This window comes from Moschus berezovskii, chromosome 26, assembly GCF_049115385.1.
Source record: "Moschus berezovskii isolate FMDL1 chromosome 26, NW_MosBer_1.0, whole genome shotgun sequence".
Classification (NCBI taxonomy): Eukaryota; Metazoa; Chordata; class Mammalia; order Artiodactyla; family Moschidae; genus Moschus; species Moschus berezovskii.
The window spans coordinates 37,107,880-37,123,503 of NC_142485.1; the positions used below are offsets into that span (position 1 = coordinate 37,107,880).

Here is a 15,624-nt window from a genome sequence, read left to right on the forward strand (position 1 = left end):
GCAAGGTCACTGTCAAGTTTTAAAAAGATATGAATTTATAGACATGCATTGATACTAAAATACTTGTTAATACATGGAAGAACTCAGAAACACACTTTACTGAAGACTTTTTTTGTGCACAGCCTAGTATAAATCTCCGGGTTCCCCTTGTAGAATTACTTATCATTTGGCACATGTAGTTTCAACAGCAATTCCAGAACAAATTCTTCCTTCACTTTTGTTGTATGTAATGAATACATTTTTACACAATGGAAAAAAATTTATCAGTGCCTAAAATCTAAAACTGTTTAATCAACAAAATCCTTCTAAAAGTAAATATCTATTTTTTTCATTTAAAGTTTAAAACATATATATTATACTTCTCAAACTCATTTATTTTTTAACACATCTTACATACTATGTTCAGTCATATCTTAAAATGCTACTATACTTTTTCAATCACTGCACATATGCTTTTAGGGGGCTAATAGCTTACTATTAATTTTTAACCTGCAGGCATTATGGACAAATGATCCCCTACTAGATGAATGGCTGGCTGGATAGTGATAAAAAGTAAATTGCCAGTTTATCAAAGATAATAACAATGCTCTGGGTAACAACATTCAGTTCTTTTTTCAAAAATATTTTCCATAGAGGCTGAGGTGATTTTAAAAAGCTCATAAACTCATTTCTGTTATAATTCTGTTTTGTTATTCTGAATCACAGAAATTTGACTAGCTTGTTCCAAGGGTCAAAAAACAAAATGAATCTATAACAATTATTAACTAGTTTCTCTGAAAACTTATTTCCTACTGATTTGGATTGCATAAAACCTACCTGGGAAGAAATCACATAAAATAAATAGTTATCTTTGGAAATATGTAAAGGATGGTTTAGTTAATAGATACTACTTGGGTCTGGATAAAAGCCCTAATGTAACTGTCTTCCCTGGAAACTAAAATGTATATATCCTTCCACCTGGATCTGAGTTCTAACAGAAAGTCTGTTTGGTTCCAAACAGACCTTCTTATAACTTGGCCCTATTAATCACCCTTTTCTTTTTTTTTTAACCTTTCCCTCTCTGCCAGTTCCGCCCCTGCCCCCTCCCCCCCACCAACATATAAATAAGTTCACATCACTTCATTTTTTTTTTTTCAAAAACAATTTTAGGAATCTTTACTTAAAAACAACCTTATCTTAAAATGGAGTAACTTTGGTTTTACGAGCAGCAAGCAAAGTACAGAAGCAAAAATGCATTACAGGAGCATTAAGTTCTACATTAGGTCACAGCGGCTAATCTGAAATCACACCCATAATATCATTTTTCAGGTTATCTGGGAAATAGTTATTTCCCAGGATGTCTGAACCATAGCTACTCTATTTTGACTTTTAATTATAAAAAAAAAAAAAATTTTTTTTTAATAGCCAAAGCAGATTTCACCATTAATGACGTCAGTGTTTTTCTAGGTATGAGAAAATGCAAGAATTGTAACTCATAAAACCTTTTTCTGAAAAGATCTAACTATCTGAAGGCCTGTTCTGCCAGTTTTTTTTTTTTTCTTTCAGAGCACAGAGTGCCTCATTCCTGATTTTCACCCTGAACTTCTTTCAGGGGGTGTTGAAGGTCAGCAGCTTGCAATGGTCATGATGTAATCTTTGTAGAGGCAGCTGGCAAGTACCAGCTTTCAGTCAGCAGGGTCCCTTCATAGCCACATATCTGACCATGTGACACCATTTCATGGCCATTGTGTCCCGCGGTGCTGGGAAGGCTCATTCCCAGGTCTAGGGAAGTGATGGGCCACTCAGTGTGCTAAAATTGGACCAGGCCTTGCAAGTAGCAAAAGTCTCTGGACCACTGTCTTACTAGCTTCCTGGTCCAGGAATCACATCACTTCAGTTGAAGAACAAGGAAAAATACACCTAAAGACCCAGTTCTTATCCAAACATCTCCCTCTGGCAGTCAAATATTTTCCCTTTGCTCCAATCTAAGCTACCTTAACAATTACTCTAAATTTTGCTTCCATTTCTTCACCAATCACTTAGTCTTTGCGTCCTGACTTCCAGTCTTACCATTCCATCATAACAGCATTTTCTAATGTCACAAATAGCTATACTAAGTGAGTGCAGAGTATGAATTTAATGTGCCAGATACTAAGAGAAATTGGTGACCTTAGTTCTTTTATACATTCACCAGATATTTCTTTAATGCCTTCCATGTGCCAAACACTGTATCTAGACACTCAGATATGTCATTGAACCAAACAGACACCTTCCTCCTAAGAGACTATATTCTAGCAGAGAACAGATCTTACATACTATATATGTAACAAGTAAACATCAGGCTGTATTTGAAAGCGATCAGTCATGTGGAGAAACAAAAAAGCAGAGCAAGTTATGGAAGTCTGGGGGGATGAAGTGGGCACACCCAGCTTTAAAAAGAGTGGCCAGAGGTGGCCTCATAGAGAAGCTGACATGGTCAAACACCCCCTGAAGTCTGCTGGGGTTGCTATGGACATTCTCTCCAAACATGTCAGGCCAAATTTAAGTGTTCCTCGTTGAGCCCTTCACAATATTGAAAAATATAGAAATCATTTACAAAATATTTAAAACCTACTTTGACAGAGGGATGGAGACCACTGTCAAAAAGAGCTTCATTTTTGATGATGTTTCCCACCCCAGGCAACACTTTCTGATCCATTAACACGTCACATAGCATCCGTCCTTTCTGCTTTTTCACTTCACTTTCTGCTCTGGAGAAACTAAATCTAGGTGAACATACATCTAATTCTTCCATCACTCTTATTCTCTGTTGGCTTTCTGTTGAGTTTCTAAAGAAAGGAATAGACAACACATTAATCATGTGCCTGGTTACAATCTACAGAGTGTCATTTTAAATGAGTTTTGATATAAACCCTTTACATTAACCAGCATTAAAAGTTATATAGCCAAACAATGAAGATCCTATCAAACTATGTTATTTGAAGACTCTTTTAAATAATTTTTTTTAATCAATTATAAACCACTTTAAAAAAATTTGTGTTTATTTTTTCATTTCCACCTGTGACATCCCAAACCCATCTGCAGAGCCAACTTTGCAGTTTTGCAGCAGATGCATTTTCTAACTTAATTTTTTACCTGATTTCTACTGATGATTCAAAGAAACAAATCAGATCTTTGGTGAGCTGTACTTCAAAAACAGGAGAAACTCCATTCTTATTTTTCGACCCAAGTGGATTAATCACGAGGGAGCCTTTCATTCCAAAATGAATCCTGGAACAAAATCAAACTCATCTTTGAGCAGCAGAAAGTATGTTGTGCATTAAATTTTTGTTTCTTCATTTATTGAAATATAAGCAAATACCAGTTACAATAAACACTCGAGGGCACAAAATGATAGCTAATATCACATTGTTTTGTTGTTGTTAATGGCTTTGCATCCTTATAAAACAAGATAAGGCAATTATTTTTTCAACCCACAAATAAAATAAGTTCCTAGAGAAATAATAAGACCCTGACAAAAATCCCAAGAAAACATCTCCCTGTTCTCTTTTCTTGTCAGATGAAGTATCTTTTATTCACACAACAGTCTACTGTCTTCTCAGCCTTTTCTGAGATTCAAAGGCTTGGGGTGAGATAAGGCTAAATTTAAATTGCCTACAGTTGGTGTTTTTATGAATTCTACAAAGCCACGAACGTTCAAATTTCTTAGTTCTAGCCACAGTGGATTGGAAATGTACCCATTCCAAAATGAGATCTATAGCTTAAGACACTTATTCTTTTTTACCCCCTTCCCTGCTTTGGGATAACACAATGAAACAATTTTTTACAAAATCTTTCAGATCAAAAGAAAAGAGAACGAGTCAAAATACCATTGTCTTCATTCTTTTAGCTTCCTTCTACCTTCATATGGGAAGAGGGGATTTATAAATATTTACAGTTAACTTGAAAGCCACAGTGCAGTGATGAAAAATTCATAGCCTTTCAGTTTTTATAGGATTGATTAGCATGTCCAGTTAAAAAATAAAGAAAAAAAGTGGTTCTATGAGATTTCTGATGATGATCAGAAATGATTCTCAAGATGAAATATTGTGTTCTGCCTTTCAAATCCTTCTCCTTATAGCTTTGTTGAGTTAATAAATATGGCTTTTTTGGCAGCAAATGTTACTGCTCTATGCTTCTAATTCCAAAGCACCATGTTATGGTATTGTACAAGGTTAACCAGTCTAACTTTAAAAATGCGGGTTTTAAACTCTGTGTGCCCTACTATCAATCATATATGCATGTTACATTCCGCATAGCTTTTGACAGGAAAAACGTGTGCCTGTAAGTACTCTATAATTTAGCTTATGGAGGTTCAACCCCAGTGAAAGGTGTACAACTGTCATGCCCAGAAGCCATCATACCTAAAATCTTTTCAGCTGCATGGCTCATAAAGTGGATTCTAAATCATTTGCTATAATGAAACTGCATCCACATATAAAATCTCAAAGGTTAAGACACAATTCAAAGGCAGGAGTAAGTCTCAGTAAGAACCCTGGATCAAATACACAAACGTATACCTTTTTTTGGTCTTACAAATCTATTTAGGGAGACATGTGCATAAAAATAACTTCCTATAATTAACAAATTTTAGTTAGTTTTTATGAAATAGCAAAATGCTGTGATAACCACGCCCCAACAAAACAAATTTCGTTTATTGTTACATACCCTTTGTCTAAAACTAAGAAAAACGTAACAGTATCATGAACATTTTCAAAGCATAGTAAATACCTGTGCTGTTACTACAACCATAATACTGATGTCTTATAAACTAGGACATACACCCTTATTGTATTTGCATTCAAGAGTCAGATTTGTTTTCAAGATTCCTCACTGTTATCAACCCAGTTTAGGAAAATTTGATTAGATCCTTATTTCCTGACATCTCAAGTTCCCTCCACCCCAATCCAACTGTATTCTTGAGCTCATTCACTGTGCATAACATGACTGCCTGCCCACGGTAGGCTCCAGGTCCCGCCAGGGGCTGTCTCTGTCCCTTCCTCTGATCCCAAACTTTTCACACAGTTGATTCAGGAATGGACACCTGAGTCAAGCTGGATTCATCAGAGTTCTGACAAACTTATTTGGGACAGAGAGAGATCAGTTTCTTGTTAGGACTGGGAGACCTGGGAGCTGGGAGCTGTCTATGATATTACCAACAGGGCACTGGGCACCAGAAAAGCCAAAGGAGGCCTGTCTGTGGGAGACACAGACTGTAGAGAATTTCAGAGGAACAGAATCACGGAATGCAGAGTCCTCATAGCATTTAGTCTTTGCTTCCAGTTCTACCTGAAGGCTGATTCCATTATCTTCAGCTATTAAAAGACCATATTCTTATAACAGATAATTATTAAAATTGTTTAAGTTGAGCTTCTGCAACTTACAATCAAAATTTTAATATGAAAATTGTGTCCAAACTAAAAGTTGAAGTGAAAAATTGTATATTTTTTCCAGTTACACATAAAACCATTATGGTAACTAAAATAGAAACTAAGTTACTGCTTCAAAACCTTACTTTTCTGAATTAAGAACTTGCAGATGTACAAGCGGGATTTAGAAAAGGCAGAAGAGCTAGAGATCAAACTGTCAACATTCGTTGGATTATAGAAAAAGAAAGATAGTTTCAGAAAAACATCTACTTCTGCTTCATTGACTATGCTAAAGCCTCTGACTGTGTGGATCACAACAAACTATGGGAAATTCTTAAAGAGAAAAGAATACCAGACCACCTGATCTGCCTCCTGAGAAACTTGTATACAGGTCAAGAAGCAACAGTTAGAATCGGACATGGAACAACCAACTGGTTCAAAATGGGGAAAGGGGTACATCAAGGCTATATACTGTCATCCTGCTTATTTAAGTTACATTTAGAATACATCACGCGAAATGCTGGGCTGTATGACTCACAAGCTGGAATCAAGATTGCTGGGAAAAATATCAGCAACTTGAGATATGCAGAGGATACCACCCTAATGGCAGAAAGTGAAGAGGAACTAAGAGGTTCCTGATGAAGGTTAAAGAGAAGAGTGAAAAGGCTGGCTTAAAACTCAACAATCAAAAAACGAAGATCACTGAATCTGGTTCTATCACTTCATGGCAAATAGAAAGGGGAATAATGGAAACAGTGGAAAATTTTATTTTTTGGGGTTCTTAAATCACTGCAGACAGTGATTGCACCATGAAATCAAAAGATGCTTAAACCTACGCAGCATATTAAAAAGCAGAGACATCACTTTGCCGTCAAAGGTCTGTATAGTCAAAGCTATGGTTTTTCCAGTAATTATGTGTATGGATGTGAGAGCTGGACCATAAAGAAGGCTGAGCACTGAAGAATTAATGCTTTCGAACTGCGGTGTTGGAGAAGACTCTTGAGAGTCCCTTGGACTGCAGGGAGATCAAACCAGTCCATCCTAAAGGAAATCAACCCTGAATATTCACTGGAAGGACTGATGCTGAAGCTGAAACTCCAATACTCTGACCACCTGTTGGGAAGAGCTGACTCACTGGAAAAGACCTTCATGCTGGGGAATACTGAGGGCAGGAGGAGAAGGGGATTAACAGGATGAGATGGTTGGGTGGCAGCACCAACTCAATGCACATGAGTTTGAGCAAACTTTGGGAGATAGTGAAGGATAGGGAAGCTTGGCTTGCTGTAAGTCCATGGGATCACAGAGCCAGACACAACTTGGCAACTGAACAACAACCCATAGATACTTTAATGATCAGGTTTCTTAGACTGCAAGTGACAGAGTAGCTCACGGGTCTTCCCTGGTGGCTCAGACAGTAAAGCGTCTGCCTACAATGTGGGAGACCTGGGTTCAATCCCTGGGTTGGGAAGATTTCCTGGAGAAGGAAATGGCTACCCACTCCAGTACTCTTGCCTGGAATATCACATGGATGGAGGAGCCTGGTAGGCTACAGTCCATGGGGTCGCAGAGTCGGACACGACTGAGCAACTTTCTTTCACTTTTTACTTTTATGGCTCTTAGGAAGGCAAAAGAATCAAAGTGCAGGGAAGCTGGGTCTCAGGGACAGAGGGAATAAGGAATGAGGATGCCTTGGGGACTCTGTTTTACAGAGACTGGCTGTATCTTCCATCACCTTGTCTTTCTGGACAAGCTTGTGGCCACATACAAGTGCTAAGACCTCGCATCCCAGCTTCCCTCCGTCACAGAGAGGCCAACTCTCCTCAGCTCCAGCTGAGAAAGTTCACAAAACAACTCAGACTGACCAAATCGATTGTGTTAGGAAAGAAATGCTAAATTCAACTTGAACTCTCCAGTTATTGTGACCAGATAACCAGTTTCCAGAAGAAATGCTGTCCCCAAAAGTTAAGAGGGCAGACTGGACAAACAGTAGGTATTTACTATTTTAAAGTGTAAAATTTGGAGTCCTTATCACATCCAACTTTTCCTAACATGTTATGTGACAGATTACAAAGCTACATTTAAGCTATAAAACCCTCTTATATACGGCATATCATGGATTCCTTAAAGATTTTCCAGCAAGCTAGAAAAAATGCATTATCTTTTGCATTTCTCCAACAAATTACTAAATTACAAAACTGATAATGTGTAATGCTTCACTAAAATGGCAAAACCTCCAGAATATTTCAGATACAGCTTTTGGTCTCTGAGTATGTATGTAATTGCAAATAATTATTCATACAAACCACAAGTTATAAATAGCAAATTCTTTTTGGAAAAGATACTCATTTAAAAATATATTTACATACAGGTTAATCCACAATATAAGCTGTGTCATTTTGATTGAAAATAGCAGCCTGAAGGGTGGGTGAATAGATTTACAGATATACACACACATAGCATTGGCAATATATGCACCCACAGTTAGTAGATATTCTATTCAGTAGTGAGATTGTGAAAGTATACATTTATTCTTATTTGTTCATTATCCTTAGTTTGCTCTAATGAGTATTTGATACATACTTAACAAAAAGTTAAACATGACTTTTGTTACATATTAAAAGCTTCTTAAAAGTGTTTAGAAACAGTATAGGTATTAATCACACATACCACCACAACTGTGCTCCTAAAATAAATGTATGTTAAATCATTTTTATTATTTTCTGGTACTGTTCCAAGTGCTTGAGCACTTAGATACATCTTTTAGCAACAGAAATAGTCGTATCTAATTTGAACCTTTCTGAAGCTTGGATTTTACATGGCAGGTTCTCCTCCAGAGGGCTAGGCCTGTATTTCACTTTGATAACAAATGACTCCCAGGAAGACTCACAGCTTGACCTATAAGATGCACCAAAATCCAAGGGCAGTTTTAATTGTGAGATGCTGCCTATGGAGGGAATACCGTAAGTGATTATTAAGCACGTTTCTGGCTATGGGCTTTCAAAAGAACAGACCAGCCTGGTTAAGGAGAAAACAGGTCAGAAATGAAGACAACGTTCCTATCTCACACTCACAGACCTGCAGCCTCACACAGGATCCCATTTCTATGACACAGTCATCCATCCTCCTGAGCAGTTTAGGTCAGGAGAGCATTTCTGTAACTTGTGTTAAACTGTGAAAGGGAATACAGTTGATTTTAGGTTGCTCACTTCATATTCAAACAGCTGATCTGCCAAAGACCTTGAACTGTCACATCAAATAGTATTTGAGGCTGCAGAAACTGGAAATAGGGACCACACTGCTCCTCATCCATACACTGAGACGCATACCTACCAGGAATGGTACTATGTTGCTGAGTTTGAGGAAACAACTGAGCTAGTTAAGAACTTCAGTGGACACCTACAGACAACCTTTCACTGAGAAATGATTCCCCTTATCAGTCTGGGGGAGAAGACATGATAAAAACCTCCCTATCATTCTACAGAAATAAATCTGCACCTCACACCAGAGAATCAATAACATACCAACGTTTTCAACTATCTCACATGGACCCTATTGCGTCCTTCTCTGTTCACAACAAAGAATTTCCAATCACATCAATCACTCTACTACCACAACAATGCAGCCTGCTCCCACATGAACTGGGAGGCTATGTGAGGTTATCAATTCCAGACGAAGAAAAACCATGAAGGGACAGTGCTCTCCAAGGACAGCAGCTACTGACAATGAGAGAACAACACATCAAGGGGAAAGCAACTAGATAAACTTTGAAGTACTCAAAACAAGCAAAAGATGAGATGCAATAAATAACAATCATGTAGTCATATTATCTATGACACTATTCATCTTCACGGGGTCCAACAGCAGAACTTTCAAGAAGGTGAAAACTGTTTAACATCTAAAAGAAACATTTTAAAAAGTTTAAAGTTTACAGTTTGCCATAGCTTAGGCTAAACTCCAAGAAGACAAAATTGACAGACATATTATTCCATAGGACTTTTTCATATTTTTTGCAAAAAATCAGATAGGTGACTACATACATTTCAATACCTTTATCACTAAGTCAACCTGTAAGTTAGAAACTAATTTCCATAAGCACTGTAAAACAGCAGAGAACCAGTTACTTCTGTGGAAAGTTTTTGAAACGTACAGGTAAGCTTCCATTTCTATACATGCCTTTGGAGAAAGAAGAAAGAGGAAAATATACACATCTGGAAAGACATTCAAATCAAACTAGGAGGCATTATAAAGAAAATGATGTCACTAATGCAATAAACATTTGGTAAAAACAAGAGAGGGAAAGGGCACCACAGGGAGTTGGAGATGAGCGAAACAGAGACATGTTGTTCTAACAACCTTTGGGAAACCTTGCTAGACTTTTCTTTTTTTTTTAAAGAAATAAATTTACTAGCTCTCCAAGTAATGACGACATCACACTTTATTCTTCTACTCGCTGCTTTCCATGATAAATTCAAAAATTTCAACCTCTTATAGTAGAGCTCTCTTAAAATTGGAGTACTTTCTCTGTGATTAAATGTGACATGCAGCAAACCACAGGAAAAGCCTTCTGCAGATCTTTAAAGATAGAGAGGTCAGATGTATTGTACAGGTTTATCTTACCGTAAAGCTTTTGGCCCAAAGTACATGAAGAGCTCCTTCCCCAAAGTTTCCACACCACTGTAAACATGTCCATTAAACAGTCTCAAGAAATCCTGACTGGAATTTTTATTATTATTCAGTGCAGCAGCCTAGGAGAAAATAGACATGTGCAAACATACAAACTTGAAACAAAAATCATAATTTAAATCTTAACATTTTTATATTACTCCATGCTCAGGTGCATCCCAATGAGAAGAATCATCTCCAATAAGTCGAGTAATGTAAACAGCTATTTACATACATTTTGTTAAATTACTAGGCAGTTATTTAAAGAGAGAGAAGCCAAAAGGAAAAAAAATTAAGTGGAAAAAAAAGTCACTGGCACAGAATCAAAACGAATTTCTCCTAGGACTATACTGCTCTGTGCATGTGAAAAGAATGCACAGGGAAATGACATGAATGTTTTAAAGTTAAAAACTAGGGCACAGAGTCTTTCGTTTCTAAAGTACAGCCAAGGTCCTTGGAAGAGCATTCAGATATAAACATCTAAACATGGTAAAGAATAAAATAGGTAAAGAATATAGGTAAACAGTATATTTTGGTAAAGAATAAATTTTGACCTGTGATGATGAACTCATAAACCAGTAAGGAAGAAAAAGAGGGCAAAAGCCAAGTAAAAGTGAGAGAGAACCCCAAAGGTAAGGAGCCAGATTTTATCAGAGAGGCATTTACTGAACATTAAGACATGAGACCTCCAGTTTTCATGGCTCTGTGGGACACAGAGGGTCAGAGGCAGAGCCCAGGTCCCCCTGGGGAGGGCACTCTGACTGCAGGGCTGCTCCTCTCCCGCTCCCCAACTGTAATGGTCAGAATAAAGGAAAAAGAAACCCAGGACAGCTTCCCCCATCAGCATGGAAAACCAAACAACATATTGGTAGAATTACAACATATATACTGAACATTATAAAAAAGACCAAGGTAATTACAAATGTAAAATATCAGGACTCCTGTGGGTGAAGGGAAAGAATGCATTGAGTTTACATATACCTGAGAAGCCATGCCAACTAACCATTTTCTTTTTTAAAGAAACAAATTGACTAGCCTTCGAAGTAAAAATGCATAATGACAGAGAAAATGACAGAGATAAAGCTTTTTTCAGAAGCTGAGCAGTATGTATGCTGTGATTATAAAACTATAAAACAGTTTAGATACTGTCTACGAACAAAAGGAGACAGTATGCCACTAAAGAAGAGTGGAGAAATAACTTCAGAAACAACGAAGAGACAGAGCCAAAACAAAAATAACACCCAGTTGTGGATGCGACCGGTGATGGAAGTAAAGTCCGATGCTGTAAACAATGTTGCATAGGAATCTGGAATGTTAGGTCCGTGAATCAAAGTAAATGGAAGTGATCAAACAGAAGATGGCAAGCATGAACCTGGACATTTTAGGAATCAGTTAACTAAAACAGACTTGAATGGTTGAATTTAATTCAGATGACCAATATATCTACTATATACTATAGTAGGCAAGAAACCCTCAGAAGAAATAGAGTACCCCTCAGAGTCAACAAAAGAGTCCAAAATGCAGTACTTGGGTGCACTGTCAAAAAACAAAACGATCTGCTTGTTTTCCAAGGCAAGCGATTCAATAACACAGTAATCCAAGGCTATGACCCAACCAGTAATGCTGAAGAAGCTGAAGTTGAATGGTTCTATGATGATGGACAAGGCCTTCTAGAACTAACACCAAAAGAAGATGACCTTTCCATTATAGGGGACTGGAATGCAAAAGTAGGAAGTCAAGAGATACCTGGAGTAACAGGTAAGTTTGGCCTTGGACTACAAAATGAAGCAGGGTAAAGGCTACTAGAGTTTTGCCAAGAGAACCCACTGGTCATAGCAAACAACCTCTTCCAACAAAACAAGAGACAACTCTACATGTGGACATCATTGACCAGACGGTCAATACAAAAATCAGATTGATCATATTCTTTGCAGCCAAAGATGGACAAGCTCTATACAGTCAGTAAAAATAAGACTGGGAGTTGACTGTGGCTCAGATTATGAACTCCTTATTGCCAAATTCAGACTTAAATTGAAGAAAGTAGGGGAAACCACTAGACCATTCAGATATGACCTATATCAAAATGCTTACGATTACACAGTGCAAGTGACAAACAGATTCAAGAGATTAGATCTGATAGAGTGCCTGAAGAACTATGGACAGAGGTTCATGACATTGTACAGAAGGCAGGGATCAAGACTATCCCCAAGAAAAAGAAATGAAAAAAGGCAAAATGGTTGACTGAGGAGGCCTTACAAACATCTGAGAAAAGAACAGAAGCTAAAGACAAAGGAGCAAAAGAAAGATACATCAATCTGAATGCAGAGTTCCAAAGAATAGCAAGGAGAGATAAGAAAGGCTTCCTCAGTGACCAATGCAAAGAAATAGAGGAAAACAATAGAATGGGAAAGACTAGAGATCTTTTCAAGAAAATTAGAGATACCAAGAGAACATTTCATGCAAAGATGGGCGCAATAAACAAAAGAAGCAGTATGGACCTAACAGAAGCAGAACATATTAAGGAAAGGTAAAGAATACACAGAACTATACAAAAAAGATCTTAATGACCTATATAACCACAATGGTGTGATTACTCACCCAGAGCCAGACATCCTAGAGTCTCATGTCAAGTGGCCCTTAGGAAGCATCACTATAAACAAAGCTAGTGCAGGTGATGGAATTCCAGCTGAGCTATTTCAAATCCTAATAGATGATGCTGTCAAAGTGCTGCACTCAATATGCCAGCAAATTTGGAAAACTCAGCAGTGGCCACAGGACTGGAAAAGCTCAGTTTTCATTCCAATCACAAAGAAAAGCAATGTCAAAGAATGCTCATACTACCCCACAATTGCACTCATCTCACATACTAGCAAAGTAATGCTCAAAATTCTCCAAGCCAGGCTTCAGCAACACGTGAACTGAGAACTTTCAGATGTTCAAACTTCCTTAGAAAAGGAAGAGGAGCAAGAGATCACTGGATCATAGAAAAAGCATTAGAGTTTCAGAAAAACATCTACTTCTGCTTTATTGACTATGCCAAAGCCTCTGTGTGGATCATGACAAACTGTGGAAATTCTTAAAGAAATGGCGATACCAGACCACCTTACCTGACTCCTGAGAAATCTGCAGTAGGTCAAGAAACAACAGTTTGAACTGGACATGGAACAAGAGACTGGTTCCAAATTGGGAAAGGAGTATGTCAAGGTTGTATATTGTCACCCTGCTCATTTAACTTCTATGCAGAGTACATCATGCGAAATACTGGGCTGGATGAAGCACAAGCTGGAATCAAGATTGCCGGAAGAAATATCAATAACCTCAGATATGCAGATGATACCACTCTAGTGGCAGAAAGCAAAGAGGAAATGAAGAGCCTCTTGATGAAAGTGAAAGAGGAGAGTGAAAAAGTTGGCTTAAAACTCAACATTCACAAAACTAAGATCATGGCATTCAGTCCCATCACTTCATGGCAAATAGATGGGAAAACAGTGGAAACAGTGGCAGACTTTATTTTTGGGGGGGTCCAAAATCACTGCAGATGGACTGCAGCCATGAAATTAAGACAGTTGCTCCTTGGAAGAAAAGTTAATGACCAACCTAGACAGCATATTAAAAAGCAGAGACATTACTTTGCAGCAAAGGTCATCTAGTCAAACCTATGGTTTTTCCAGTAATCATGTATGGATGTGAGACCTGGACCTAAAAGAAAGCTGAGCACTGAAGAATTGATGTTTTTGAACTGTGGTATTGGAGAAGACTCTTGAGAGTCCCTTGGACAGCAAGGAGATCCAACCAGTCCATCCTAAAGGAAATCAGTCCTGGGTGTTCATCCTGTAAGAACTGATTTTGAAGCTGAAACTCCAATACTTTGTCCACCTGATGGGAAGAACTGACTCATCTGAAAAGACCCTGATGCTGGGAAAGACAAAGCAGGAGGAGAAGGGGACGACAGGATGAGATGGTTGGATGGCATCACTAACTCAATGGACATGAGTCTGAACAAGTTCCAGGAGTTGGTATTAGACAGGGAAGCCTGGGGTGCTGCATTCCATGGGATCACAAAGAGTTGGATGAACTCTAGCACCAATCAGTGGTTATCTAGCACTGGCACAGCAAGCCTGAGTACTCAGTGAGGGAAAAACATTCTTTCATATTTGCCTTGTTTTTATAAATGAATCAATTAGAACCCTAAACTGAGAAGCACCAAGAATTTGGTATTTTTCTACTGAACAAGACTTTTTGCTGTCTCTTGCATACACTTCAAACCAAGTGTAGATTAAGATAGCAGTTTTGAGGTGGGTTTCCATGACAACCAATTAGTAGTTAAAAATTCTCAGAAATTAGCCCAGAGACTTTGAAGATGATGATTAATAGAGCAGATACAGATCAGTTTTGAATAACCTTTGCCTCAACATAGACTAGGTTTTATATTTTTTAGGACTTTGGCCATAATGTCTTATGACCATTTAAACCTTCCTTTTCTAAATTAATGGTTCGGGGCCTGTGTCTCTGTCACTCTACAGCCTCTTATGCCTCCCAGTATCCTTTACTAGCAACTGGTTGTAACCATGTCCTCTGAAGTCCTCTGACTTTTGTTGGGTTCCCAGTGAAGGCTGGGTGGGAATCTGGCCCTGGTTCACACACACAGCCCTGGACACCACAGCAATATCCCCACTTTTTGGTTAGGAGAAAATGTGCTATGACTGTCACCCCAGTGTTTGCATCTTCCTTTAAGCTTTACAGTTAAATCTAAAACCCATCATCTATCCAATATGCAGGAAAAGGTCACCATGCCAGTCCGCACACCCTTCAGCCTGCCTTGAACCTAGGACACTTCCTTTCTGGGACATACAGAACCCTCACAGCCTGTGCTTGATTCCCTTGTGAGGGAGTCTCTCCCTGTTCCAGGTGGAGTGCACATCTGTTTCCCTAAGCACCTGTGTGCACTGTGACCCCAGTGTTCAGACCTCCTTTTCTCACCTTGATCTGGCTTTACCAAGTTCTGTAATGGCTCCTGGCAGAGACAGAGACAATAACCTTGAAACAGACAGCAGTGTCACCATATCTAATAAAATAGTAAATGGGTCCCTAATGTCTCCCAGGAAGTCTGCTCACTGCACTAAATTAACCATTTTGCAAGAACTTAACACCATTTAGTTTAAAATTCTCAGCCAACAGCTACCACAGTTCATGCCACTCACTTGTCTGTGTCTACGACTTTGACATCCTCTACGGATAAAGATGGCAGGTGGCATCTGGACACACAACTTCCACATAAAAAATGTACCATTCAGGGCTGTTGAAGTGGATTTATTCATTTTAGACAAGCTTATTGACTTTCTAATATGTGTGAGGCCTTGCGAGGCCTTATTCTAGATGTCTGAAAACCAGATCATTTTCTGGGGAAGTTTCCCACTCTGCAAGGATAATTGCTCACTGTTCAAAGACTAGACTGGGCCATCTAAAACTGCCCCATTATCAAAACACCCAGATGTAATTCAACAGTAACACATCATTGGGTTTTTTTATAATTAGCTAAACAAAATCTCTGAGTACAATTCATATCAAAAATTTT

The 15,624-nt window shown here is 38.3% G+C and overlaps 1 protein-coding gene across 2 annotated transcripts in view; it reads right to left on the bottom strand.

Annotated features, from left to right (window-relative positions):
- NEIL3 (nei like DNA glycosylase 3) overlaps positions 1–15,624 on the bottom strand; it is a 46,743-nt gene that overhangs the window by 21,831 nt on the left and 9,288 nt on the right. The window contains exons 2-4 of one of the 2 annotated variants that reach the window (XM_055416350.2): positions 10,005–10,132; positions 3,115–3,249; positions 2,594–2,807 (exon numbers count right to left, since the gene is read on the bottom strand). In XM_055416350.2, the coding sequence (XP_055272325.2) occupies positions 2,594–2,807; positions 3,115–3,249; positions 10,005–10,132 (477 nt within the window). The remainder of the gene's footprint in view (positions 1–2,593; positions 2,808–3,114; positions 3,250–10,004; positions 10,133–15,624) is intronic. The other variant, XM_088832538.1, reaches the window with a different exon arrangement.